The following is a 27,555-nucleotide window of genomic DNA, read 5'->3' on the forward strand; positions in this document are numbered from 1 at the left end:
CGGCCACAGATGCGCCGCTACCCCTGAGGACTAAGCTGGAACGCCTCGGAAAAGTATGTCTCATTTACCACACCCTTCAAACCGGAACACAGCAGCGCTTAACACTGCTGTTATTAGGTAGAAATAGGTGTGGCGGTGGTGCCGCCGGAGTCGAACCACAAAGGGTTCTACCACCCATAGCCAGCAATATATTACAGATTATCATTAAATGACACTAACAATATCATTTAATCGGCATTGAAATTACGTGGGTGTTTTAAAGTATATAAATTTAATATATCAGTCAGTAAAGTTATAAAAGCTTGCTATTAGCAAGATTTCATCTCGAGATACGTCATATGCGGCGTATGATGTAACACACACATGCTTAGAACTTATCCACTTTTGCAAGAATTTTGCCTTGAACTCTTATCTCAAGCAAGAGTTTCATTTCTCCACGGTTTAAATAAAAATGCAGATTCCATTATAATTCTTAATCTCACATAATCGTTTTTTTAATCGTGTGAACATTCTTCAAAGTCTTTATCTTGGTTAATTAATAGTATTAAGATTAATCCATGCATTATCGCATCAATAATCGTGCAGTTAGCGCTCAATAAAGTTATTTAGCGCAGCATCACACGAGAAATATGTTATCGATAAATTATAAATTTTATTCAGATGTTATTGAGCTACGAAAGCTTAATACAGAAATATAGGGATAATAACAAAAAAAAATCACATTTATGGAGATAACACCAAAAATTAAAATATGACATTTAAGACTTTCTGAAGACCTATACCTTTAGTAGGTTGGTTGATCTGTTTATGGTTGGATACATAAATTAAGTAATATTTAAAGATAATAACTAGCCTAATACGTAAGTATAACGATTGATGATTGATTGGTTAAATTAATCATAACTAGCCTATGTACCTACTTAAATTAATTCAACGTGATACCGTCCGTCCCATACACTGTAATATAACGTGGCTTCAATACTGAGCTGATGAAGAATACGCTTATAACTATAACTACATACAAATTATTCGCACGTTTGTTCGGTAGTATTGTCCGCGTAAAACTGCTAGTCCGCTCTGAATATAGAAATGAATCGCGTCGCCATTGCAAATTGTATGACTATACCTGGTCGCAACAACTTCAGAGCGGACTAGCAGTTTGGCGATAACTATAAAAAGTATTAACTTACCTATCTTGACGAGTCGGTTGGCGATCCATTAGCACGGGAACGTTCGCGTACACGAACTACACCTGGTTGCAATTTTATCTGCAAAAATGCAAAAAGGACGATAAACGATTCAGTCCATAAAAAGGTAATTTATAAATGTAAAAACTCCTCGATTCAAACTTAATGTTTTTACACAGCTGAACAAATTCTGATCGTATTTAGGACGGTGTTCTTTGCTTTGATAAAAAATATATAGAACTCTCTTATGCTAGAATACTCTTATGATAGGATCAGTAGAGTTTAACCGGGATGTTTTTTATTTTTGTTTATAATATAGGAGTAGCAGACGAGCATGCAGTCCACCTGATGGTAAGTGGCTACTGCCGCCCATGGACATCTGTAATCAACCCCAGATAGGATTAGATATTCCTACCTGAGGTCGGCCACAGATGCGCCGCTACCCCTGAGGACTAAGCTGGAATGCCTCGGAAAAGTGTGCTGTTATTAGGTAGAAATAGGTGTGGCGGTGGTGCCGCCGGAGTCGAACCACAAAGGGTTCTACCACCTTCAGATGTTACCACGGCCACATCTATTTCTGGAGTGAAGCAGTTCCGTTCGGGTTTAAAGGTGTGGATGCCGACGGAGTTGCATACGAGGAGTCCAACTTAGTCTTCAGGGGTGAGTTGGTTATCTTCATGTAGTCATCAGGATGACGTATTTGTGGCCTGCTTTAGGTAGAACCCCTGATCAGATGGAGTTGGCAGACACAAGGGCGACAGTGACTACAACTTACCATCAGGCGGACTGCATGCTCGTTTGCTACCTTAACCTATACATATATATAAAATTGGAGTGTCTGTTTCTTAAATTGAAATAACCGCCTTTTACTACATGCATATTAATGTACATACGGTACATACACCATAATATCATTTGTTACAATTTTTGTCTGTCTGTCTATCTGTCTGTTTGTTCCGGCTAATCTCTGAAATGGCTGGACCGATTTTGACGGGACTTTTATTGGCAGGTAGCTGATGTAATAAGGAGTAACATAGGCTACTTATATTTTAGAACTAGCAGCTAGTCTTACAAATAAACCATCAAAACAACGAAAGTAAGTAATCTAACTTATTTTACGTGGTAAACTCCGAATCTACAATGTGTGATTTTGGGGGTATCTTACTTGTCCCGTTTTATAAACGTCTCTTAAGTAAAACAGGCATTTTTTGTGTCAGCTGTCGCTGTCGTCAAGGGCAAAACATCTGTGACAAACTTTCGTTTCAGTTAAAAGAGGAAGCTTTATAAACAACGAAACATCACAGTATACAAATATAATCAATACACCATTGAGACTATTTTTATAGCAACTATCCTGTATTTTCAAATTTAGTAAAGTCTACATAGTTTTACATAGCTGAAAGTAAATTCAATTTCACTGAAAGCAACCATAATAATAGAGTGAAGCACTTGGGAGTAAATTTATTGCAAGTTTTTTGTATCCCATTGATGCATAGTGCACAAGTCTCCGCGCAGTTGAGGACAATGTGGGCCAGTTCTATAACGCAGATTGAGATCTCAGATAAAGAGATGTAGTAATCCGACTGATTGGTGGATCTGTGGCTTAAAATGTCTTCCATTTCATGGAATCTTGTAAGTAGCTGTTAGTAGACTTCCAGGATGAAAATATGTAAGGACAGGATCTTCACACATACTTACATAATATGTATAACTCCACATGTGTGAAAAGGCCGCTCTTTGGGAGCGAATGCGTGGATGTTGTTTTACCCTAAGGCGAGCTACTCGCAGAACCCTCGTTGTTTAGGGGCGGTTTATTTTAAACGGGGGCAAGAAGCTGTGGCCTAGCTAAGCAATGTAGGTTGGATGTAAGGCTCTTAAAATTTTAATGAACTTCTGAGCGGGGTCTGATCATTTATTATTTAAATGCTCAAGTCAGCATCGTACGAATTGGCTAGCTTTAAAATTGTGGGTATATTAGCTGTAAGAAACTCATATTATTGTGCAAATAAAGAATATTTAATGTAAGTTTTATGCAGTAAACGAGTAGCAAAAATAGCTTAATGGTTGAAATTAGTCTTTTAATTGTCCAAGGTTCGAATCCCAGGCTTGTTTTTTCAATTATGTTCGTTTTAAAATACATACAAAAGAAAACTGCAAATGAAAACATCATTAGGAAACCTACACATGTTCTAAAAAAATACATGTTCTCAAAGGTGTTTATGTAAATCTTTTATTTTACAGGTTTACATACTTTTACATTGTAAAGACTACCCAATGTGTCCTTCAGGTGCACTATGTCTTGAACCTCTCATTTTGCTAGTAAAACGACGCCCAGCAGTGGGACAATAACATGTTAATGACCATAATAATTATCAAATAAAAAAAATATTTAGAAGTTTAGTACTCACCAAACGCGCTGGGCACGGGAGGGGGCGCGGGGCGGGGCGCGCTCAGCGAGCGACACCGGCGCCATCTGCCCCCGCCTGCACACACAACAGGAAATTGCTCAGGAAATTGGATACAACTGGGGAAATCTTATAAAATTCATAATTCTTATGTACTGTAACGTATCTTGAGGCGTAATACGAAAGAATATAATCTTTGGTTGTTTAAATGCGGTGTCACCACCGCTGCACCTATTTCTGTCCTACGACAGAATTTGCCAAATTCTTCTGTTTTGATACGAGGGCGAGACATTCCAAATTAGTTCTTAGAGATACCACTCAATTCAGGCTGATCTTAGGTACGATATCAATCTAATTTGAAGTCGAAAGATGCCAGGTTGCTACCACAATTTCATTGAAGCAAAGTAATTTTACTTTCAGCTCGTGGAAAAGATGTTTCTAATTTGCTCTTATTTTTATATCTCAGTACTGTAATTTAAACTCTTTACCTAAGATTGCTAAATAAAGAAAACATAAAACTCATTCTCTTAATGTTTGAGGTCACACAGACGACCGACCATAAAACTACTGCTATTAGTTAAAACGAAACATGAATATAAAACTATGAGTAATCGTGTTGCATCGACTTCAAAGGAAATGTTGACTAATTAGTTGCACCAGGCTAATAAAAAGATAGACAAACTCTCGAACCAAATGTTGAAGCATGTTTAGGCGATTTCCTTATATTAAATTTGGGCGATTTGCGTAATATACTCGAATTAGACACACATGCAAATCATACCAATTGTGATCACTGATCAATAATACAGCAGGACAGAGCACTGTAACTTCTCAATTTTTGCCTACTAAAGATCGAAATTCGACAACTTCTAGTAGACTAAGTAGAATGCCTCAAATGTTGAACTCTGATAGGAGATTATTTGGATGGATTGATTATTAATAAGGGATTAAATATGTAGGCATTAAACGTGTGATGGCAAAGATAAGCCTTGTCTATGCATCTGAAGATATCAAAAATATTTACAATTTCAAATTCAGCTTCACAAGTCTCTAATAGATATTTATCAATATAGTGCTAAGTAGCATACACTTGATTGATAGCTAGGTTAATTCCATTACATAATTGTATATATTAATCTAGTTCCTAATTTTAATCAGTTTTTTTGGCAAATGCTCGATCGACGCAACCAATATAGACATGACCGGAAATGATTAATGTTTACGTTACATAATAACTAGCTTACATTACATATTATCTTGATTACAAAAACGGGTACATGTTATGTACTATAAAACTTGTTACAAGTTTTTAGTACAGATCTTTTCAATTTACAATCTTCATGAAGAACCTATTTCTTGTATATGGGTTGTGTCTATATCTTGGTGGGACGCATCAGAGGTTTTTTTGTAAGGATAAATAGCCAGCAACATGTTCCTTCACCTTCTCCGCACAATACTTCTGCAGTATTTTCTATCGTAGGAAGTATTGACCCTCTTTATTACCCGACTGCCAAGGAAGGGTTATGTTTTTCGCGCGTATCTTGTATGTTTGTCTTTCTTTATTTCATCCGATCTAACAAACGGCTGGATGAATTTCAACAGTTAAAGTGTCATTATATTTGTCTCAATGACCCGAGTGTCCTTAGATAAGTGTTAGTAAAAAAAATCAAAATGGCGGATTTTTGGCGCGAAATAGTAACACATTTAAAAAAAAAAGTTAACCGAACCTATCGAGTAGGGTATCAAATGAAAGGAAATTAAACGGAGATTATAAAAACATATTTTTATATATATAAAACAGTAAGGTGACTGACTGACTGACTAACTAAATGACTTTTCATTTTTCAGAAATCAACGTACAGCCTAAACCAAGGACTTTACAGTTCTGAAATTTTGCACACAGGTTCTCTATATAGCTTGAATAAGTACTAAGAAAGGCCTGTTGGAAATTCTACCCTTAAGAGGATAAAATAGGGGAAAACAGTTTTTTTGAAATCCTTTAATTTTGAAGCAACCACTATAAAATTTTGTATTTGGCTTTCTGGATAGGAACAAGGACGCACTTATTTATCTCCCTCCGAAAAATCAACCCCGTAGAGGGTAAAATAAGGGTTAAAAGTTCATTTGAACTATCGTCAATTTTGAAGCAAACACTATGACATTTTGTATCAGGCTTGTTGGATAAAAATAATGAAATGCTACCTCTAACGAGGTAAAATAATGACCGAAACTTTGATTTACTGAAGTTATATATTTTATAGACCGTAAATGGTGAATTTTTTCGCGAAATAGTAACACGTTTTAAAAAAGTTAACCAAACCTATCGAGTAGGGTGTCAAAATAAAGGAAATTAAGAGGAGATTACACATACATTATATAATATATCTTATATATAAAATGCTCGTGTTAGTGACCGTACTCCTCCGAAACGGCTTCACCGATTTTCACCAAATTTTATATACATATTCAGTAGGTCTGAGAATCGGCCACTATCTATTTTTTTTACACCTAAGTGATAAGGGTTGTTCATCCTTAACATTTTTTTATTTATATGGCAACACAACGTTTGCCGGGTCAGCTAGTACATATATACTCGTATATACACATCGAGATGACTGTCTGACTAAATGAGAGAGTTGATGTGCCAGAGATCAACGCAAAGGGAAACCGCTGAACTGAAGCGTGCTGGAATTTTACACATAGGTTCTTTATATAGCGTAAATGAACACTACGAGGATAAAATAAAATAGGATAATATTGTTTGAACATTTTTTGTTTTTGAAGCAGACACCTACTATGAAACTTTCTATTTGGCTTTCTGGATAAAAATAATGAAATGCCTATTTCACTGCTTTTGCAAATTCTACTTCAGCCTTTTTGATGCAGTCGGGTTTTTGATTTTTAAAATTAATTATTTGGGTATGTATCCAAAGGGTAAAACGGAACCCTATTACCAAGCCTCCGCTGACTATCCATCACAGGGCTTATTTCTTGAACTGTAATAAATAGACACTTGAAATTTAACACAAATAATTAATGACAATTACATGCAACATATTAACAACATATCGTCCATGTAAGTCTACGGTGTCAATTTCCATATCCTTTGGAGCCCTAATCGTTCCTGGGTGATTCATCAGACTCAACATTTAACAGACTCGTCACACCGTTTGCCAGATGAGCTATATAAATAAGGGCAAAAAGAAAACAGACGTGTCTATTTTCGTAGACACGTGACGCGAGCCCTGACACTAATTAGGCCCTACTATTGTAATTACGCCGCTATTTGCCCTGTGCGTTGGTAAATGTTTTGAGATTTTAAACAAACGAGGCATTTTTTGGTGCCACCATAGGTGGAAAGAATACTCGAAAGTTGGTAGAGCCAGCTTGAATTGAGCGAGGAGGTACCAAACCTACACCCATTTCTAACTGAAACTTCTGCGTTTCGGTGGGAGGGTGTGGACGCCGGTTGACTTACAAATGAGGCGATCATCTTACATTTAAGAAGTGGCGACACGTTCGTGGTCGGCTTCATATAGAACCTAGAAGAGGTTGGTCACAGGTGTCTATGGGTAGTAGCTACCTCTTATCATCAGGTATGTTAGCCCGTTTATTACTCCATTGTTAAAAAATTATCAATGGATACCTGTTCTCATACATTTTAGTCTCAATTATGGTCTACTTATGGCAAGAACTGTAAATGGTCATGTAGTTCAAATTATGTTTTCGTTATTACAAACCATACTCATATTCATATGACTGGCATTCCTAAGTCTTTATAGTCAAAGTGAAAGTATTGGATAACAATGGAATCCAAATATTGCAGGACTTATAGGTGCATTGAATCATGGAGGGTTTGTCTATCAAACATTGTCGATTTTTTCAAATATTCACAAAACTTAGTCAATAATACAATACCATGCTGTTACAAATATCTATAAGAATAAGAACTTTTTTGCCTTAGTCAAGTTATAGCTTAAACCCTGAAACTCGTCTTATAATTATATAAAATTCTCGTGTCACAATGTTAGTTACCATACTCCTCCGAAATGACTTTATCGATTCTTACCAAATTTAATATGTATATTCAGTAGGTCTGAGAATCGGCTACTATCTATTTTTCATGCCCCAAGGGAAAAGGGTTGTTCATCCTTACTATTTTTTTTATATATATATGGCATCAAAACTTGTGTTAAGATTGATCATAATTATTTAATTTTAACAATTTTACTGAATACTTACAAACTAAACAATACAATATTCCAATGCAATTCTTTGAGCAGTTCACAAATATTATTCTAACACACATATAAACACAAACACAACACACAAACAATAACAATGAACTGACTACAATTGGCTAATGTGGACTAATGTCAGTGGACAAGTGGTAGGCGGTAGAGGGAAATTGGATTTGCAGTGCAGCTTAGTTTAAACGCTGACTTGCAATTCATTATTGGCTATTTGTATTCCATGCAAGTGGCTATAGAATAGATGATAGAACATGTTTAGTGCTCATAGCTTTGTGGTACTGGTGTACAAAATTGTAATTGTAAGATAGTCAACAATAAGGACTTTTTGTACAATTATTATATTAGAGTCTAATTGTTATATAGTAGTGGCATATAAAATTAGCTATTTTTATGCTTTAGAGTTTAGAACAGTGCTCAACAATCTATTTACCAACAAAGACCACATATTCATTAAATAAAGTAAAGGTAGGTAAAATTAGGCAAAAAAAGGTCCTTAAGAATAAAAAAAAGTATTTGCAAATGTTTATATTGATTATTGAAAATTTGGTATTATTTCATAGGTACTTTTATGCAGGTATAGAAGGGCTATGGGTTGCTGATCCCTTTCAGAGCCCTATATTTCAGAGTATACTTCCACTAAAGTATAGTAATTTTGTCCGGATTATGTAAAGTGCTCATAATAAATAATAAGTCTTAAGCATCTACTTAACTTAAAAGATAACTACAATGTTTAAAGCAATAACATACAAGCTACCACTGACAGCATTTGTACTTATTTAATACTATTAAGAGACTATGAGAAAGGTGACAGAACCTTATGTGGTTCAACTCCGGTGGCATCACCGCCACACTTATTTCCACATAATAACAGCAGTTTTAGGTGCTGCTGTGTTCTGGTTTAAAGGTTGTGGTAAGGGAGACATACTTTTCTGAGGCATTCGAGCTGAGTCCTCAGGGATAGCGGTGCAACTATGGGTGACCTCAGATAGGAATATCTAATCATATCTGGGGTTGATTACAGATGTCCATGGGCGGCAGTAGTCACTTACCGTCCGGTGGACTGCATGCTCATCTCAATCATCATCAAAAAAATGAAGACTTTTTGAGCAGTTTTAGTATTTTTTATGACACCGTTTAAATTTTACAATTAGGTTTGTCTTGGATTGTGGAAGGGTCAAAAAGGCAGAGATCTTTACAGGAGACATTCCATCTTAGTCCTCAGGGGTAGTAATGCAATAGAACAACCTCGGGAAGGATTCCAATGCCATTTAGGGTTATGTCCATGCAGCAGTGACCTTACAATCAGGTGGAATACATTCTTGTATGATATCTATATCTACACATAAAATAGGACTCCTTACGAACTAAGGATAAGGGTTAGTTTATTTCTTTGTTGATAGCTCACATGTTACTTGTTACTGTCGTGGAGAGAAAGGGCAAGGAAGATAAGCGCGAAAACCGTTTATCGATAACTTGAAGGTAGATTACTATTTATACATATAGGAATGAATGATTTCGCGTCGTAATTATACGCTACATACGGCAATTAGAATTCAAATATGTTCTCTTACAAGTACTTACGTTAAATAAACTCTTTTTAACAAAATAATACAGGTAATTGAACCTTAAATTTACGGAAAGATTCGTTAAAAGTCCAATAGCACAAACTGATAAAACTTAAATGTTAATAGAGCCTAAATCGATACACTATTTCATATACGTACAATGCAAGTATTGTTAAACTCACCATTTTATTGATATTTAATGTCGGCTTCACTTTTTATTTCATTCAAACAACATTTATTTCAAAATACTTAAAACACAACAAATCTCCCACCCGCGACCGCTTGCAATTTCTTGAAGGAATCACAGATTAAATAATTTATTAAGTAGAAGTGCATTGATTGCCATAAGTGATAATACACAAAACACGCCAATTTTAAGTTTTAATTTTATATTAAAAATAAATTATTCTCAATACACATTTTATTATGGTTACAAAAAATGGTTATATTTAATTAATTTACTTCATCGTTGCAGTAGATCATCTGATTCTGTCTCTTTAAAGTATTAAAAGGGCAACACAACACAGTAAAATCTGTCAAAGTTATCAAAACCTAAGGTTTTGTAAATGTACTAAACATTGTTAATTTATTACTAATTTTTATATTAGATTATATAAGGTAGCGTAAAACACCCAATAATTAAAGTTTATTTTATAAATTTCATTGCAATACATTCTTAAAATTATTTTTGTTCGTGATGTAAGAATGTGGGTTTTCGGTTGTTTTCTGGTTGTTGTACAGTGTTTCGGGTTTTATAAGCTAAGTTTAGGTAAATAAAAGCTTAGTTTTATGTAACAGTGTCAGTGAAATCTTGTTAAACTTTTTAGATGCTGAAATTCAGCGGGTTAGTAATTTGGAGGTTAGGGTCACGATCCACCCTAAGGAGCTACTCCGCCCCTGGGGCCACGGTGTTCAAAACTGACAAATTTGATTCTTCAAGAAGTATCTCAGATAAAAATGTACCAAGTAACACCGAAGATACGAAGGAAAACGCAAGTATGACCCCAACAGTATAGTAAACATTTTACATCTAAAGGTCTAAATTTCAAATCTTTTCAATGAAAAAATTACTTGTAGAAATTTTAGTACAAAAAAAGCTCTTTAGCAATGTATGTAATTTAAATACAGTTGGCTTTACTTTTATTTATTTCGTTTTTTGCTACCCATAACATATAAACAATTTTATATAACATTAAATTAACATAAGTATTTATTATTGGGCTAAATGCTTGTAAATGTTACTCATAAATCCATGACCAGTAGTAAAATCCTGTGTCTATGTAGATTGCAGGGTTAGATGAGATTAAAAAAAAATGTAGTGTAATATCTGAAATCTAATTCTAAGATCTACTAATATAAGTTAAGCATATTTATACTTACATTGATTCACAGCTTATAACCTAGAACTAGAAACCAAGGCAATCTTGACAATTTATATCTAAATTTAATAAAAATTAAAATCCTAACAGGTTTGGTAGCCGCTGCATTTGCAGCCCTGAATTCCCCAGAAGTAGATGAAAAAAAGAAGCCAAGTGCAAAATCCGTGAAACAAAGCCGTATGCAGCAGCTAGACTCTCAGATATTGAGGGCTAATGATGTCAACAGCCTCTTAGTGGTTGCTGAAAACTCAATTGTGTCGCGGAGGCATGCTCTTAAGGTATGATCTTCATTAACTCAATACTTTTTTTTTATAACATAAGAGTAGCAGATGAGCATGCAGTCCACCTGATGGTAAGTGGCTACTGCCGCCTATGGACATACGTAATCAACCCCAGATAGGATTACATATGCCTACCTGCGATCAGCCACAGATGCGCCGCTACTCCTGAGGACTAGTCTGTCTCCCTTACCACACCCTTCAAACCAGAACACAGCTGTGCCTGACACTGCTGTTATTACCTGTTAGTTCTACCACCTTTAACTTTATTACTGTCCCATTATTAAGCCAACAGCTATTAGTTTTATGGCAGATGAGAGGAATCTTCTCGGAATAAATGTTTAGGTCATTGTTCATCATGCTGACCAAGTATGAACTGACTTGAGTTGATTGGACTTTACCCACCTTTGGGTTTCTTTTTGAGAAATTTCAGGCAGTTTACTTCACTTTTATTTCAACTGATAATACATTGCTAATAATAAGCATAACTGAGAAGTCAGAGGTGCGGTCTGGGATTGGAACCTTGGGTCAACTTCTCAATAGTCCAAGAAACTCAAGTTTCAATACAAATAAAACCATGTGTCATTACTTAAGGAGCCTTGAGGTATTGAGTCAGGACTAAGTGTCAATTTGTAATTCTCCTGATTGAGATAATATAAAATTATGGTGATATTATGCACTTGTACTCTGTTCTAGATGGTATCAATACTCTCAGATTGGTCAAGCAGCAACAAAGTGCAACTGGCAGACTTTGAAAAGGATCCTCGCTTCCTGAAGCTGTGTCGCATCCTTGCGAGGTCTCCCACCTCGCAAGCTGTGAGTTCCCTCACCATGGCCGAGGACCTGAGCACCGTGTTGAGCATCACAGGAGACGATGAGGCCGCCAGGCTTATAACTAACTTATCATTGCCTCAAATGATTAAGGTATGAAAACTTTTGCATTATAAATTTCTTCTGTTTATCTTATGTATGTAATGTTAGAACTGTATGACTCTATGATAGGTCATATAATTTTCGTGCTGTCATATTTTGGTAAGCTAGATTTTTCCTGTTATTACAACCATCCTTAATTATAGGTTTTTTACATGATGTTGGAGGGTAATGTTTCTCGAGCATACATGTTCATGTATATCACATTATTTGGCATGACTTACAGCCCAAAAGGCTGACGAATTTTAAGATTGGTTTTATTGGATTCGTCTAAATTGTGGGAGTGACATGGGCTATATTTTTAATTAGTCCTGTTTTTTGTTTTTAATATACAATAATACCTCGGGCTTACACAATTGGTGGGACCGAGTGATAACCGCGTAAGTCGAATTCGCGTAAGTCGGGGTTTGCATGTACATACCATCGTATGGTATGATTTCGAATGTGTTGACTTCGCGCATCAAATAAAAATTTTTATATGAATAATGGTAGTGTTAGTAAGCTTATTTTTTATAATCGGGAATTGCGGGACACTCAAACCATAGGAGAAGCGACGAGATTTGAAAATCGCGTAACTCCGAATTCGCGTAAGTCGGGGTATTACTGTACTTATCTTTGTAACTAAATTTCATTATCAGGTGATGAAAGCCCTCAATCAAAAAGGCAGGCGCAGCACCCCACTCCTACGAGCCCTCTCCCATAACATCACTAAGCAGCCAGAAGCAATTGACCTGAAAAAATCTGCTGATCTTCTGTTCTCTATGGCCTCATTGAACTTCCCCGACCCTATTCTTTTGGATAGAATTTGCAAGTATGAAATTTGTATGTAATATAATTTTATTTTTGTATTATGTACATGGATCTAACAAAAATATAATTCATGTTATCAGTGATAAAAATCAGTGTAAAACTGTGGTGATATCAAAAGTACTTAAATACTCATATAATATATGCACAATGAGAGTCGTACATAAAGATAGACTTGCATATATTTCCTGCATAATATTATTTATGGCCAACAATCAGATCGTCATAGTCGTAGAACAAAGATGGATTTGACAAAAATGCGAAATTCACTTTTTATCATATTTGGATAACATATTGCCTAAACATTATTACTGCATTACAGAAAAAAATCTATGTACTTTAGTTTTCAAATTAATCAGTCGCTATAACGACGGATTTGAAATGCGCCCATAGTAAATGACGTTTGTGAATAACTTTACATGGCTGCCCTGTAAAGTTTGGTATTTGTTAAATCCGACTTTGTTCTATAACTATGACGAGATATTATTTCATTTAATAGCATTATATTTCCAGCGACGTCATCGACTGCCTACCATCGAACCAAGACAAACCAGCGGTAGTGAACTCAATAGTGGTTTCCCTCGGTCATCTAAAGTACAGGCATGAGGCGGTACTATCAGCGATATGCGAGTGGATGCAAGACCACAAGACTGTGTGCAGAGCCAGCGATATCGCGTCAGCCGTGATCACACTGGCTACTGTGGACTGTGTGCCATCGCTTGGCGAGGAATTGGTGCAGGTGAGATGTCACATTCCCGATCCGTATCAGCTCCACATTCTCGTTTCTAGTGCTTTTCGCGTTCTCGCGAGAATGTGGAGCGGGCTTTACCTTAAGACAAAACTAGTGTGGTACAGATCATATAATATACTGGTTGTAAGTTAGCTTTATGCTGCAGTAAGATCAAACCCTATATTCACCCACTGATTACGCCGGCCCTACCTTGATAATGACCTTGACCTTGATGATTCCCCTTCATCACATTTTCAGGATGCAGTGGCCCTGAAAGAGGAGGAGATGGTAAAGTCCTCATGCTGGCTGGACCTGGTATTCTCGCTGCTGACGCTCAACAAGGCCACGATGCAACAACTCGTGTCCACGCTGCAGCCAGAGTTTATTGACAAGCTTCTGTCAGCTGGTGGTTAGTTTATATTATAACTTGGTAGAACCCTTTATGGTTTGATGTTAAAGGTACTACCGTCACAACTATATCTGCCTTATAAGCAGTGTTAAGTGCTGTTGAGTTTGGATTTGAAGATGTAAGGGAGAAACATTTGTATGTGATGTTAAAACCTACTTCTGGGAAGTTATAAGAACACAACAAAATGATCAGGTGGGCGCCTGGGCGTGTTAAAGAATGAGACACGTACGTACATACGTCTATATGCTCCAAACATTACCCTCTGCAATCAGGTTAAGTAACACTGGTAAACTTTTGTATGCATCAAGGAAGCTAAACTTATTTGGCTGTATTAACAAAACATTTTTATGCTTTTAAACAAATTTTAATTGCGCAAACGACAAATAGAGTGATTTGGACTCTATTTAAAAAAACAAGAGAATAAGCCCGAAACAATATGTGTTACAGTACGCCTAATGCCGCCCTACACTAAAAATACACTGATTTGTTTTTCAAAACTTGTCTCTAAGAGTCTAGTATACTTAGACGAGTGCAGTATACTATTTTTTTTTATAATATAGGAGTACTATCAGGTGGACTGCATGCTCGTGTGATAGCATGCAGTCCACCTGATAGTAAGTGGCTGCTGCCGCCCATGGACATCTGTAATCCACCCCAGATAGGATTAGATATTCCTACCTGAGGTCGGCCATAGATGTGCCGCTACCCCTGAGGACTAAGCTGGAGCGCCTCGGAAAAGTAAGTCTCCACTTACCACACCCTTCAAACGGAATACAACAGAACCTAACACTGCTGTTATGAGGCAGAAATAGGTGTGGAGGTGATGCCGCCAGAGTCGAACCACAAAGTGTTCTACCACCTTCAGAAACTATGACTTTATAATAATATTTAATGCCCTTTATTTCCAAATTATGCACATGTTTTTCTTAATGTAGTTACTCTATTTTCATAAAATATCTCTTATTTCGGCGTGCCTTGTGACATAGGCCTCCTCCAACTCCTTACATTGATATCTGTTATTTCCTCTTCTAGGCCAGAGGAAACCCAATGTTAATTTTAGGTTTTCCTCTCGTCTTCTTGTTATGCGATCTCTTGTCCTGGATTTATACTATAACTTTAAAGATAACCAAATATGTTTCCAGAGATCCCAATCCCCGCGCGTCGGAAGCTTATGACTATCGACGCGTACGTGGCGCTCCAATCTAAGGCACCGTCGCCGCGCCTGCCCGAGGACATCTCTGTGGGCGTGCCCTTGCTCTACACTAAGGAGAAGGCGCTCTATGTGCAGAGCATCATGGACACCTTCAAGAGTCTGGTCTCCGCTGAGGCTTTCTTAAAGAAGGAGTGCCAGACTGGCATGGGGTTCGTTTTTGGTGAGGTTTTTGATAAATTTGCTAATATGTTTTTAATATTTATTTAATTTTAATTATAATTTATAGATAAGACGAAGTAAGGCACCCAGTGGCAGGATAAGCGATTATGTAAAACAATTACAATGATCTTACTCACAATAGTACATTACAATACGAGAAAAACATTTTTCGTCCGCGTGTTGTATAAAATTTTATATTACGGGGTCGGAAATGGGGGTTTTGCGCACGCGAAGCGTGCGTAAAACGTCCATTTACGCACGCCGTGATATAAATAAATTAATAATAATAATAATAATATATACTTTATTGTACCCATAAACAGAATCAAAACACATGGAAAATTAATAATTTTAAAAATACAAAATTAACTCTTTTTTTAAAACTCTTTCTACACTCACGGCCCTCACTAGGATGCCCTGTGTCATGGGTGCCATGGACACACACATAGACAAATACACAAACACCCAGACCCAGAAACAGAAATATAAATTCATCATTTAGATACCTGTCTGGACGGGGACCGAATCCGAGACCCTCTGCGCGTCAAACCGGTATGGTAAACGCTCCACCACGCGGGTCGGCGAATTGGTTTGATTGGATTATAATATAGGAGACAAGCATGCATTCCACTTGATAAGTGGCTACTACCGTCCATGGATATCTATAATTAAACCCAGATAAGATGAGATTCCTACCTGAGATCGGCCACAAATGTTTTACTATCCCTCAATATTGAATTGATGTTTTTATTTGAGGCTGTGCCAAAATTAAAGTTTTTATTCAATACAGATGCAGAATTCGCAGTCGACTCTAAATGCCATCCGGTTCCATTAGAAAAAGCAGCAAATAATGAAAGGTAAATTCTTTTTCCCTTTAAAAAGATATAAGTGAATATCCGTCTCATATGTGATATATCATGTACATCTTCATGTTTATGTTCGCAGCGTGCATAGGATAGCGGTCCTAGGGCTGGACTACCACGACATGACGAGGAAGACCACAGTGCCACTGGGTGTCAACCAACTGTACACCAGGCTACTTGAGTTAAAGGTATACATATAGCAATATTTCTAAAAAATATATATTTTGTGACAAAACCACTGCTTGCCGCTTTAATTTAAAGTGTTGTTGTAGACAGTGTCTCTCAAACTGCAGGTTTCTTATAATGAATTCATTAAGTTTGACTTTTGGTAACATATAATGAGATTAAAATGTTGTGTTCTGGGTTGAAAAGTGTGAAGTGTGTGTGAAGTTAGTCTTCCCGACACTTTTAACTGTTTGGTTTGCTAATGCCTCATCACGTCCGTTCAGGCTGATTGTTGCGCACAAAGTGACTCACAGGCGGCAACTTATGACAGTAGTGACGTATGGGTCAAGACAAATACGCACCTACCCTCATACTATAGAAAGCACCAGCACCAGACCTTTTGAAGGTGAACAAAAAAAAGGTGTTCTAAATATATACACGGAAGTTGCAATGCACTTGTGGCTGATCTTAAGTAGCATTCTAATCTTGGATATTTCTTTGTTGTATGTTTCCAAAAAAATTTCTCAAATGCCCCTATGAAGCAAAGTTAAAAAGCCTGATATCCCCAGCCTATATAAAAAATTATAATTTCTCGTGAGTACTTACTATAATTCGCTTTTATTTTTCCAGGGCTACAAAGTACTCCAAATACCGTACACAGAGTACAATCCGAAAGACAAGCTAGTGTCCCGGGTTCAGTATATCGAGAAGAAGCTAAAGGCCCTCATCAACTGTGAGGGGTCATCGTAGAGTAATAGTGATTTTTGTATAGAACTGTACAGTACTCTAGTATTGTTTTATCGATGAGGGTAGATTTGACATTGTGACTGTCCGTTAGGCTGAGTGCACACTGGTTACTATCGCGTGTGAAATTGTCACATACCATTTTCGCAGCCGCTCGGGCGTCCAATTTGTTTCAATACCCTACGAGCCCATATGTTCGAATTTAGTCTGAAAATCTGTCAACAGGCTGTTTGCGCGGCTGTATTGATCTCCAATCAGTTTGACAGTTTTGACAATTGCGTTAACTACTACTTAACCGTTAAAGCTACAACTCAAGCGATAGTAGCCAGTGGGAATTCAGCCTTAGTGTAAAGTGATTTTGTAATGACAATGCGCGTATGAGAACAATGCGTAACGAAAATATTTTGTTCTGTAGTCGCTATGTTCATTTTATGCAACAATTTATAGTTTGACGGGCTTTAAGTCAAATTGACATTTGGATATGACGTTTTCAGTTTAGTGTTGCCAGATTTGTAATTTCTTCCTACAAGCATATTTCTTTTTGAACATTTTTTGAAAGTAGATAAATATGAAGTCAGAAAATATAAATTCGATAAGATATCATAGCAATTATTTTATGTGATTTGAAGAAGGTCTTTAATTACTTCTTTCACAGTCATTTAATGCATGGTTGTTCCTAACAATAGTGGTTCTTAACTAATGATCCGCTAAAAATAGGCTTCATCGAAATATTAATATAATTTTATTAAATCCATTCTTAATCCTAAATATTTTAGAATTTTGTTGTCCTCGCTAAAAAGAAATGCTCCAATAGTCAACAAAGTTGGGAACCACTGTTTACAATACATATATATTATATAATCGTAGTTTATGGCTGTAATAAATTATTGTTACCATTTAAGTTCGTTTATGCAAATGTTTTGTTTGTCCGAATTAGGTACATGTTTCCATATCAATTTTTAAATGGTGAAATCTGTAACTTTGACTTTTGTATGCGAGATTTTAATAGTTCACGTGACTTTGTGGTTGTAGGAGTAACAAACGAAGTTGTATTCAGTTCAGTTTCAAATATTTTGTTTCTAATCGGTCGCTACAGTTTGACCGAACAACTTTTGTCGACCGAAAATGTTGTTCATACTGCGTTGGGTAACAACAAGGCTATATTTGTTATATATGAACATCATGTATGGTAAGTATACCATGCATGCGTTGACGTCATATATGCGAATTTTGGTTTGCACACTACTGTGTACGCATATATGACGTCAACGCAACGTGCTCGTTACGTGTTAAAATTAATTAGAAATCATACAATTCACCCTTTTACTGCAACTTCATTTTTTTGGATAAGGGAACACATTATTATTATTTAAATTCATGATAGAGTTCTCACGATATGCCGGGTTATAATTCGTTTTACAATTTACATAATGAGAATTGGCTGAGACCAAACAATTTGTACTTAATCAAGAGCTATTTCTTGATCCCTAATAAAATGTTGTAAGAAATTTACGTTGAGTATTCTTTATATCTAATACTTATAAAGTAATTACCTGAGTTTTGATAGTTCAATTTAAATTTAAACACGGAAAGCTCAGAGATGTATGTTAGTCTTATAATACATAAATACTGCAATAATTTGAAATGTAAAAGAATAATTAGTTTTTGTAACACCACAGTGTAACACATACAGTTTCCTTTACTTGTAGTGAGAATGTTTGAAAACATGTGTTATATTAGAATAAGTAAATTATTGTGTACCAATGTACCGTAGTGAAATGAATATTTTGTTTTAAACTAAAACTTCACATATTTAAATCAGTGTCCTAAATCTTACTTAGGAGGCGATATTTAATTTTCTATGCCGTTATTATCGGACCATTGTTTTCGTTTTTGGAAAAAATAGAGATATCTTATATGTCATAGATTAGTAAAGATTACTCACTCCTAACAAGAAAATCTACCCAGTTTTGAGAATTGAAATAGTTGCGTAAAAAAGTTTTGCCACGTCTCCGTGCTAAAATGTCCCTAAAATATTTGAAATAATTATTTATTTATTATGTAAATTACGCAGTATTAGTTATTTATTCGTAAATTTTCTCTAAAAATGTTTTTATTTGTCAAGAATTCAAAAAAAGAACTTACTAATAAGCCGTTTGTGGCTTCATTCAATTTCAAGGCGGCGAAGTATCTTTACTAATCTATGGTATATGTATAAAAACTGTAGGTATTTGTTAAATGATCTAATATCTGAAGGCCGATAACAGTTACATTACATAATTACATTTTGTAATACATTGAATAATGTTTCTTTTAAGTGTGGTGTAGCTACTCAGTTCATAAAGTATCTATAGTCTGATTCATAATTAGGTGTCCAAAATGTAAACAAAGAAATGTCATTGCCAAAATTCGATTACAGGTATTGTAAACCTTAAAAAATTAACAAGAAACGAAAAATTTCACAAAATTCAACATAAAACAAAAACTTAATAACTGCACACAATTAAAAAAAACGCGCCAAGAAAACTAGAAAAAAATCGAGTTCGATCACGATCACAAAAATGAATAATATCAACTACGAAACTTAAAAATGGCGGCACAAAAAATGTGTTGGATGCCGATTGTGTGACCATTATCACAATTTAATTTTCTCTCATAAATCTTGTTTTTTATTATTATTACTGTATGAAATTAAATTGAGTTAATATAAATATTGGAAAATGTGAATTGATTTTAATTTATTTAGATTATTATTTTAGTATCGATGTATTAATTTAATATTATCAAAAATAAGAAACTGCCATTTGACACATATTTTCTTGATAGGTCAACACCTTTGTCACCTTTGTTTACATTTTGGACCCCTAATTATGAATCGGACTATAGAGATTATTAAAGTATGACACGGATTCGAATATTATGTATTATTCAGTTTCACCTTAGACCATTTACCTGCAACGATTTATCTTAAACCTAGGTATTTATAAGTCTCCAGGTCAAAATTTAATAGTGTCACTGCCATATGCTGTGGCGGATTCAGGATTTTCGCTGTGTAGGTTCTTGGTTTGTTGTCCTCCATGAATAGAGATGGGTGAAAAAAAAAATCGTATAACGAGAAACAATATAAGGGCATATTCAGTCTCCGAAATAAATTGAAAGTGCAGAGGACGGAAGTTCTACTTATCTTTCAGATTTTTTTCTGTTCTTTAAAAGATAATGGATGGGCTTAACTACATTATTAGATTTTCTAAAAGGGTTAGTCTCTTAGCCCCCCTCCTGAATCCACCAGTGGTAAATTCCACTTTATAGCAGCAGTGTATCGTTTTCAAAACCATGCAATTAATTATTCCATACCTATACCTAATGAAATGGCGTGAGCGATGGTGCATATGCATTATGCACACTATGTATAGAAATGTTGTTAATATTATTAAATAAAATAAGTATGAAAATATACTTGTTCTTTCTATTAATCCTAATACTAATAATATATCTACCTAATAATAGCAGTGTTAAGCGCTGCTGTGTTCTGGTTTAAAAGGTGCCAGGGGGACATACTTTTCCAAGGCGTTCCTTAGTCCTCAGGGAAAGTGGCGTATATGTAGTCGACCTCAGGTAGGAATTTAATCCTGTCTGGGATTTATTACAAATGGGTGGCAGTAGCAACTTACTATCAGGTGGACTGCATGCTCGTCTGCTACTCCTGTACTATATAGGGGCACCCATGCATGCACCAATCTTGTGTAGAACTACTTCCTGTCGTTTTAATGTGACGATGCGTGATCGTATATTAAATGTCACTTTAAATATTTTTAACGCATTGAAGTTGTGTAACACACAATTCTCGTAAAAGAAAGAATAAATAAAACAAAACAACAATATTTTATTTATATACAAACTTACGGTAAACAACTTATTTCCTATTTGTATTTATGGCTGTTAGTTATGGAGTCCTCATCCCTTTGGACATAAACCTAAAACAAAGGTTAAAATTACTACGAGTATAATCTAACATTAAGAGCTGTTGTAAAAAGGAATTGATGGTAGTAGCTGCTGTGTTGTGGTTAGAAGAGTGTGCCTAGGGAGACACACGAAGCCATAGACTTAGATTTTTTTCGCTACGAACGAAGCATTCCAACTTAGTCCCAAGGTAGCAACGCATCTTCGCTGACATAAGGTACGATTCCAATCCTATGAGGTTAATAACAACCGCTTACGGTTGATAGTGGCCACTTACTATATTGCTATTTCTTCACAAAACCTTTTTTTTTTGTTTACGAGGGGGAAACCTTCAAAAGGTTCCCTTTGTCGTGGGAGCGACACGGGGTTATGTGGGATTCTTACCGCACTAAAACCCTCCCGGTGGCTATCCCCGGCGCTGGGATAGCCATCTTCAGGGAACGCAACCGGATTCCTAAAAGCCGGTTGACAAAAAAATCCTAACTACCAAAAAATTTAATTACATACCAATAAGTGTACTCGATATATATATTTATTGTGTACTAGCTGACCCGGCAAACGTTGTGTTGCCATATAAATAAAAAGGGGGAACAACCCTTATCATTTAGGGGTATGAAAAGTAGATAGTAGCAGATTCTCAGACCTACTGAATACGCATATGAAATTTGGTGAAAATTGGTAAAGCCGTCGAAGCTACTCGCTAGGTGACTCTCTAGCCTCTAGGCGCCAAGCAAGCCGCCTGCCTGTGCGACCTGTGCAATCAACAACTACTTACGAATTAAAAAATAATAAAAAAAAACTTTTGTCACGGACTAAATTGTGAATCTAAACCATTCTCGAGTCCCCTTGAACACACACTACAAATTTCATCAAAATGAGTCCAGTCGTTTAGGAGGAGTTCAGTGACATACACACGCACATAAGATCTATATATATATATATATATATATATAAAGCTATAATGTGGTAAAACTCACGTGGTGATATTTCTGATGAAATCCGTGACCATTTTGATGGCGTCGTTGAGCATCCTCACGATCTTGGGCGTGGTGACGAAGGCGGAGGGCGGCTGGAACACCAGGTGGTGGCTCAGCGCCTGTAAGCTGCGGAAATTGTGCCGACCCACCCCGATCTTGCCGAAGAGACGGTACTGGGAAAATATATAAAAAAGTTGAATTAAAATAATGAAGGAATATTCTTAATTAGTAATATTATAAATCCGAAAGTAACTCTGTCTGTCTGTTTGTCTCTTCTTCTCGCCTTAACCACTGAACCGATTTAAATGAAATTTTGTACAAAGATAGTCTGAGAAAGGATATAAGATAGTTTTTATCCCGGAAATCCCACGGGAACTAGGGATGGCGATCTAAGATCGATTAATCTGAGAATCGATCTTTTGGACCAAAAAAATCGATTATTTTAATCGATATTAGTAAAGATTTAATTGTAAAAAATGCATTTGATCAAGTGATGATCTTTAGCAAAGCTGAGCCCACGATGGTTTCAGAGTTGGTACGACCAATTTTCGACAGATGGCGACACTGTCATTCCAATGAAGTTACGAATTTTCCTTTTTATGTTTCCATTTTAAGACTGTGGCAAAATGTAATAGTTTTGGTTACGACTAAATCGATTGCTTATTGTTCTTTTTGAGACATGGGTACTCTAAGTAACATTTACCACTATCAACTCTCTGAGTGAATCCGTGGAGTGAATCAACCAAATAAGCATCTACAACGTTGTTTAATCTCAAAGAAAAATCATTCCACGATTCACAGTTTTGAGACCTTCATCCAAATAATATAATTTAGCTACTTAATATTCAGTTTGCAGTCTCGGACAAACAAGAGAAATATTTTTTGTTATCTGAGTTACACTTGTTTTACTAAAGGTAAGTAATGTATAATATTTACTTAAAGTTATTTTGAAGTCAACGGCATCCAACGGACAACTGGTATATGAAATTCTTGTATTTTGAACTTGGCACCCTTGTATGAGGTTGGTAGATTTTCGTATTGAGTAGCGGTAAACTATTAAATAAATGAATATATTACTTGCGCATCAGATATGTATATGGGCTTGTCAAAGATGATCCAAATGACCACCTCGTTGCATTCTGGTGATGTCAGGGAACCCAAGTAGCTGAAGTATGACTCCTTGTTAGAACTGAGTAGTTTCCTGCAAGTTTTATGTTAAAATTGTAATGTTAGAAAATATCAAAACATAATATAATCTAATGCGTATTTGTAATCAATTCCTCGTGTAGGTAAAGCGGGTAAGGTAAAGCGTAGTTGGAGGAGCGAAAACTGCTCCCCCAGGGTAAAACCCGATCGGGGCATCGCGCTTGGAGTGCTCCGGTTGTGTTCCGTCGGAGTTCTCCAACAAGGGTTGAGGACGGCCACCGGGGGGGTTTTAGTGCGGTAAAAATCCCACATAACCCGGCGTCGCTCCCACGTCGTCGGGTACCTTTTGAAGGTTTCACCCTCGAGAAAAAAAAAGGTAAAGCGTAGTTAAATCTTACGTAATGCTTAAGAATATAATTAATTTTGTATTATTTATTACTACTAGGTAGTTAGATTATATTATCTAACATGTAAATATTTCATGACGTACCTAACGATAGGTAAGGTATGTAAAAAATATCGCAAACATTCAACAAATGTGAATTTCTTTAAAATCAGTATGCTGAAAACTAGTTCATAGCTTTACAAGACATAAAATTTATCGTTTTATAGTTTTTATATCATACGTAACTGAGTTATGCAACCAATATTCGAAATGCACTGAATAAGGAAATCACCTAATAAGAAAATGGCTTAATCACAAAATTGAAGAAGAATAATTAGGAGCCACCCACTCAATTCCAAGTTTATAGACCTCTTTGATAACCTTGTTAATGCCCATTAAAGAAAACAACGGAAATTAACATTAAAATTTAGACGTAACCTACATTCTAGATCCCTGTGAGATGTAACATTGTGGTCTTCATTGTTACCAAGTGGATCGTACACTATCAAAATTTAGTTTTTAAATACTCTTGATGTCCCGTGATAATTGCAAAATTGCACGAAAATTAAACAGATTTTACGGGAAGAATTTTGTTGCAGAGCCCGTATTCATTTTGCGGTACTAGTCATCTTTATGTTACAATAAGCTATGTTTTTGTACTATGCAAATGGTAACACAGCTTACGCAACATTTTATATAGATTTCGTTTATTTTTTTTTTCAAATAGCAAGAATTCTTAGTTCTTTATCAAATCGTAAGTATTATTTTTGCGACATTTTCTTAATGATTTATGTTGCAAGCATTACTAAGTATACCCTTGTCAATTTTTAGACCCAAAAATACACGTAGAACCATGTTATTCCCTGTTCCATTTATCTTTGACGAAAAGTTTCTTCAAGATCTATTCATATTCTACCGCATAAAGACACAGTTTAGAAACAGATTTAGAATTATGCCATGTTGTTAAGTAAAACTTACAAGACAATATGGTAAATATTTAGAATTTGTCTTACGTCATGTCCAAAATGATGCCGCTGACCCTGTCTCCGGTGGTCAGCAGGTTTGGTATGTGTCTCATGATTTCATCTGACGCCTCTTGTTGGTAGTCATCCAAGTCAGCTTGGATCTTCAACAAAACATTATTATTATTTCGAAACAGTTACTTTTATATACAAACCTAGCGATTAGAACCCGGCGTCACTCCCATGACGACGGGTACCTTTTGAAGGTTTCCCCCTCGTAAAAAAAAGGCAGACAAGCTACAGCGGATGGAAACTACTTGCCATCAGCTGAACGTTTAGAAAACTAAGAGCTACCATGCACCTTTTTTTGAAGAGCACTGAGAACTTGTAGCTTTTATTCCTTTGCTGAAAGGGCTTCTTTAGAAAAAAAAATTAAGTACTTGGCACTGGTCTTGTCCAGGCAACTCAGACAAGGTAAACAATTTAGGTATGTAAAGCTGTTATCTCCGGTCTATTACTTACATTGCAGAAAACTGATACTATAGCCAGGCCGTCCCGCTTGGCAAGAGCAGCGGTTACCGTCAAGTCTGACCTCACGTGTACGAAGTGGATTTCCATTGGATATCTGAAATAATACAGATTAATTCTAGAATTCTTAGTTTCACTTACCTACGCAAAATCCTGTATGTAATTTACAGTTGCTGCACTAGTGCTTGTGAGGCAATGATTTTATTTGGGGTTAAAAACATGGACGGCAGTAGCTACTTACCATTATGTGAACTATATGCTTTATTGCTATAATTCTATAAGAAAACACACCAATGAAAGTACTATAAGAAAACAGACTAATAAAGCTACACCTGTAAAAAATGGCGATGATACTGCAAATTTTCCCCATTCACTAAGGGTTGACTGGTAGAAAATGCCATCAGGCATTAAGTTTACCCTGTTGTACCTTAACCTTGTATTTGTGTTACAATAAATATTTAAATAAATACTGACGTCATCGAACCATAAGAATTCTCCCATCTTTAACATTCGTAAATCCATGATTGATTCTTGCCTAGAACCTACTTGATCCCGTCTATGGAGTGTTCAGACAGCCAGTGGAAATGGAGCTGCTCCAGCCGGTACACGTGCTTCAGAGGACCTCCGGTCACCGTTGGATGCATTGATACTTCGCCGTCCGTGCTGAACTGAACTAGAAGAGAGACAGTGCTTCTGTATCTACATCTGCTTTTAGTAATATTCCTGTTATCTACCATATTGCCAAATTCTTAATCGCAATGCCATCGAAATGAGGCATCCCAATGTATTTTGTGGACTTTGTGATAGACTTCAAGTTGTTCTACTTTTCTATTTAATATTTAATGTTGTTGAATTTGCAATCAAATTTAAAAACGTGAGTTTTGCTGTCCCGTGACGGGCACTTTTTTGTCTGTTTCTTTACTCGTTTTTTGGAAGAAACACTGTTCAAGAATGCTTACCTGTATGTCCATTGTTGAACCCCGAGACCAGCACCTGTTCATAGTCCATGAACTTAAGGGCCCCGTACTTGATGAAGTGTCCCGAGAAATCCTTGATAACATCGATGGACCGGATGTCGATGGGGGACTGCCGTTTGCCCCCTGTCCTGCAGAGTTCACCGGGCCAGTTTGTTTCGTCTAAATTAAACATTAAAAGGACATGTTTAATTTATTGGAAATACCATTTTCTATGCAGAAATAGGATGGAGAATAAATTCTGCACGGGATTATAAGTACGAGTAGATGTCCTGCTTATACTCGCAAATATAAGTAGAACATAGATGTTATATTATTATGTAATGGTGATGGTGATGAAAAACAGGTCATTTTGTTCTGATGATGATGAGTACCACTTATTGTATGAGCAAAACGCAAATAGGTAAGGTGCAAAATGGATCAAAGTATGGTTGAAACTCTATGAAAAGGATATCTTCCGTTGAACATGATTTGGCAAAACTACTTAAGCGAAACCTGAATACAATTGTATAAGATATTATTTATAAAATATTATTCGATTATTACATAGTTGTGGTAAGCATGGTCCCAACAACCTTCATGAGGAAATTTAAGATAATGGTTACACTACAAATTCTAATTTTTCAAATTCTTAGACGTAAAAATAATAATGTATTGACACAAATAACTCACATACCATCATAACTCCAAACTGGCCCGTAGACGATAACTGATACTACTATATCTGTGGACAATATAATTTGTTATATTATCTAATATGTCTGTTTTTTAGAAAATACAGTAGTTAGTGAGCTTGTAGTACACCTGATTTCTGGTGGTAAATGGTCTTTGTCGCATGTACCTATATATGATCAACTAAGTACAAAATACAGGTTCTACGTTAAAGTCGTTCATAGATGTGTTGTCACTCCTGAGGTCTTACATGGTTGCGACATATATAAGTCAGCCGGCATCCATACCCTTTCACCGAAACGTAAGAAATGCTTGACGGTGGTACCTCCTTACCGAACAGCGCTGTTCCTCATCCTCATCCTCATCTCTCAGCTGATCATCATCCGGTTCTGTTACATGTCAAATAATCTGCATACATAACTGCTATCTAATTGAATAAAAAATATTGACGCACATTCAGACATTTTTATTTCTTGATACGTATTAAGTCTGACGCCTGTAACTGGTCATATTTTGTGCAGCCAGATTACGTGACATCTTGTAGAAGGTAGAATCTTTAATATTAATCTTTAATCAGCATTTATGACTATGTTCGAATTTATTTACATAATTAGAATGACACCTAGTAATTCTATCGACATATCTGAGTCTGAGTAAATTAATTACACATGTCTATAAAGTAAAAGTTATATGAGGACTAGTTATTTTTACTTCTTGATTTTTATTTTAACTTTCAATATGTGCTCTATTTTTGTTTAGATTACACTGAAGTTCATGTTCTTAGTAGTATATAACGAAGGTTTGTTGCAAAAAAGCTATTGTTTACCCAGGAGCATTGACTTTAAACACATGTTAAATGCACAA

General features: G+C 36.0%; 3 protein-coding genes across 3 annotated transcripts in view; 1 reads left to right on the forward strand and 2 right to left on the reverse strand.

Moving 5' to 3' along the window:
* The window catches only part of LOC140742387 (uncharacterized), a 98,982-nt gene extending 89,273 nt beyond the window's left edge, over nt 1-9,709 (reverse strand). Inside the window, exons 1-3 of the mRNA XM_073073318.1 lie at nt 9,593-9,709; nt 3,596-3,670; nt 1,191-1,268 (exon numbers count right to left, since the gene is read on the reverse strand). The gene's annotated coding sequence lies outside the window, so the exon portion shown is untranslated. The remainder of the gene's footprint in view (nt 1-1,190; nt 1,269-3,595; nt 3,671-9,592) is intronic.
* Nucleotides 9,710-9,929: 220 nt separating this feature from the next.
* On the forward strand, nt 9,930-17,218 carry LOC140742388 (FAST kinase domain-containing protein 4). The gene is made up of 11 exons (XM_073073319.1): nt 9,930-10,028; nt 10,238-10,406; nt 10,880-11,067; nt 11,764-11,991; nt 12,636-12,808; nt 13,318-13,543; nt 13,793-13,943; nt 15,086-15,316; nt 16,106-16,172; nt 16,261-16,366; nt 16,974-17,218. The coding sequence occupies exons 2-11, from the start codon at nt 10,238-10,240 to the stop codon at nt 17,091-17,093; spliced, it is 1,659 nt and encodes a 552-aa protein (XP_072929420.1). The 5' UTR covers nt 9,930-10,028; the 3' UTR covers nt 17,094-17,218.
* Nucleotides 17,219-20,950: 3,732 nt separating this feature from the next.
* Nucleotides 20,951-27,555, reverse strand: part of LOC140757864 (uncharacterized) — a 31,668-nt gene continuing 25,063 nt past the window's right edge. Inside the window, exons 10-17 of the mRNA XM_073093735.1 lie at nt 26,696-26,743; nt 26,005-26,181; nt 25,592-25,718; nt 25,040-25,142; nt 24,569-24,681; nt 23,102-23,225; nt 22,025-22,197; nt 20,951-21,061 (exon numbers count right to left, since the gene is read on the reverse strand). Coding sequence (XP_072949836.1) covers nt 21,031-21,061; nt 22,025-22,197; nt 23,102-23,225; nt 24,569-24,681; nt 25,040-25,142; nt 25,592-25,718; nt 26,005-26,181; nt 26,696-26,743 — 896 coding nt within the window. The 3' untranslated portion in view covers nt 20,951-21,030. The remainder of the gene's footprint in view (nt 21,062-22,024; nt 22,198-23,101; nt 23,226-24,568; nt 24,682-25,039; nt 25,143-25,591; nt 25,719-26,004; nt 26,182-26,695; nt 26,744-27,555) is intronic.

Source organism: Epargyreus clarus, unplaced genomic scaffold, assembly GCF_041222505.1.
Source record: "Epargyreus clarus isolate Ecla_fem2 unplaced genomic scaffold, WU_Ecla_fem_2.2 ptg000005l, whole genome shotgun sequence".
NCBI classification, from domain to species: Eukaryota; Metazoa; Arthropoda; class Insecta; order Lepidoptera; family Hesperiidae; genus Epargyreus; species Epargyreus clarus.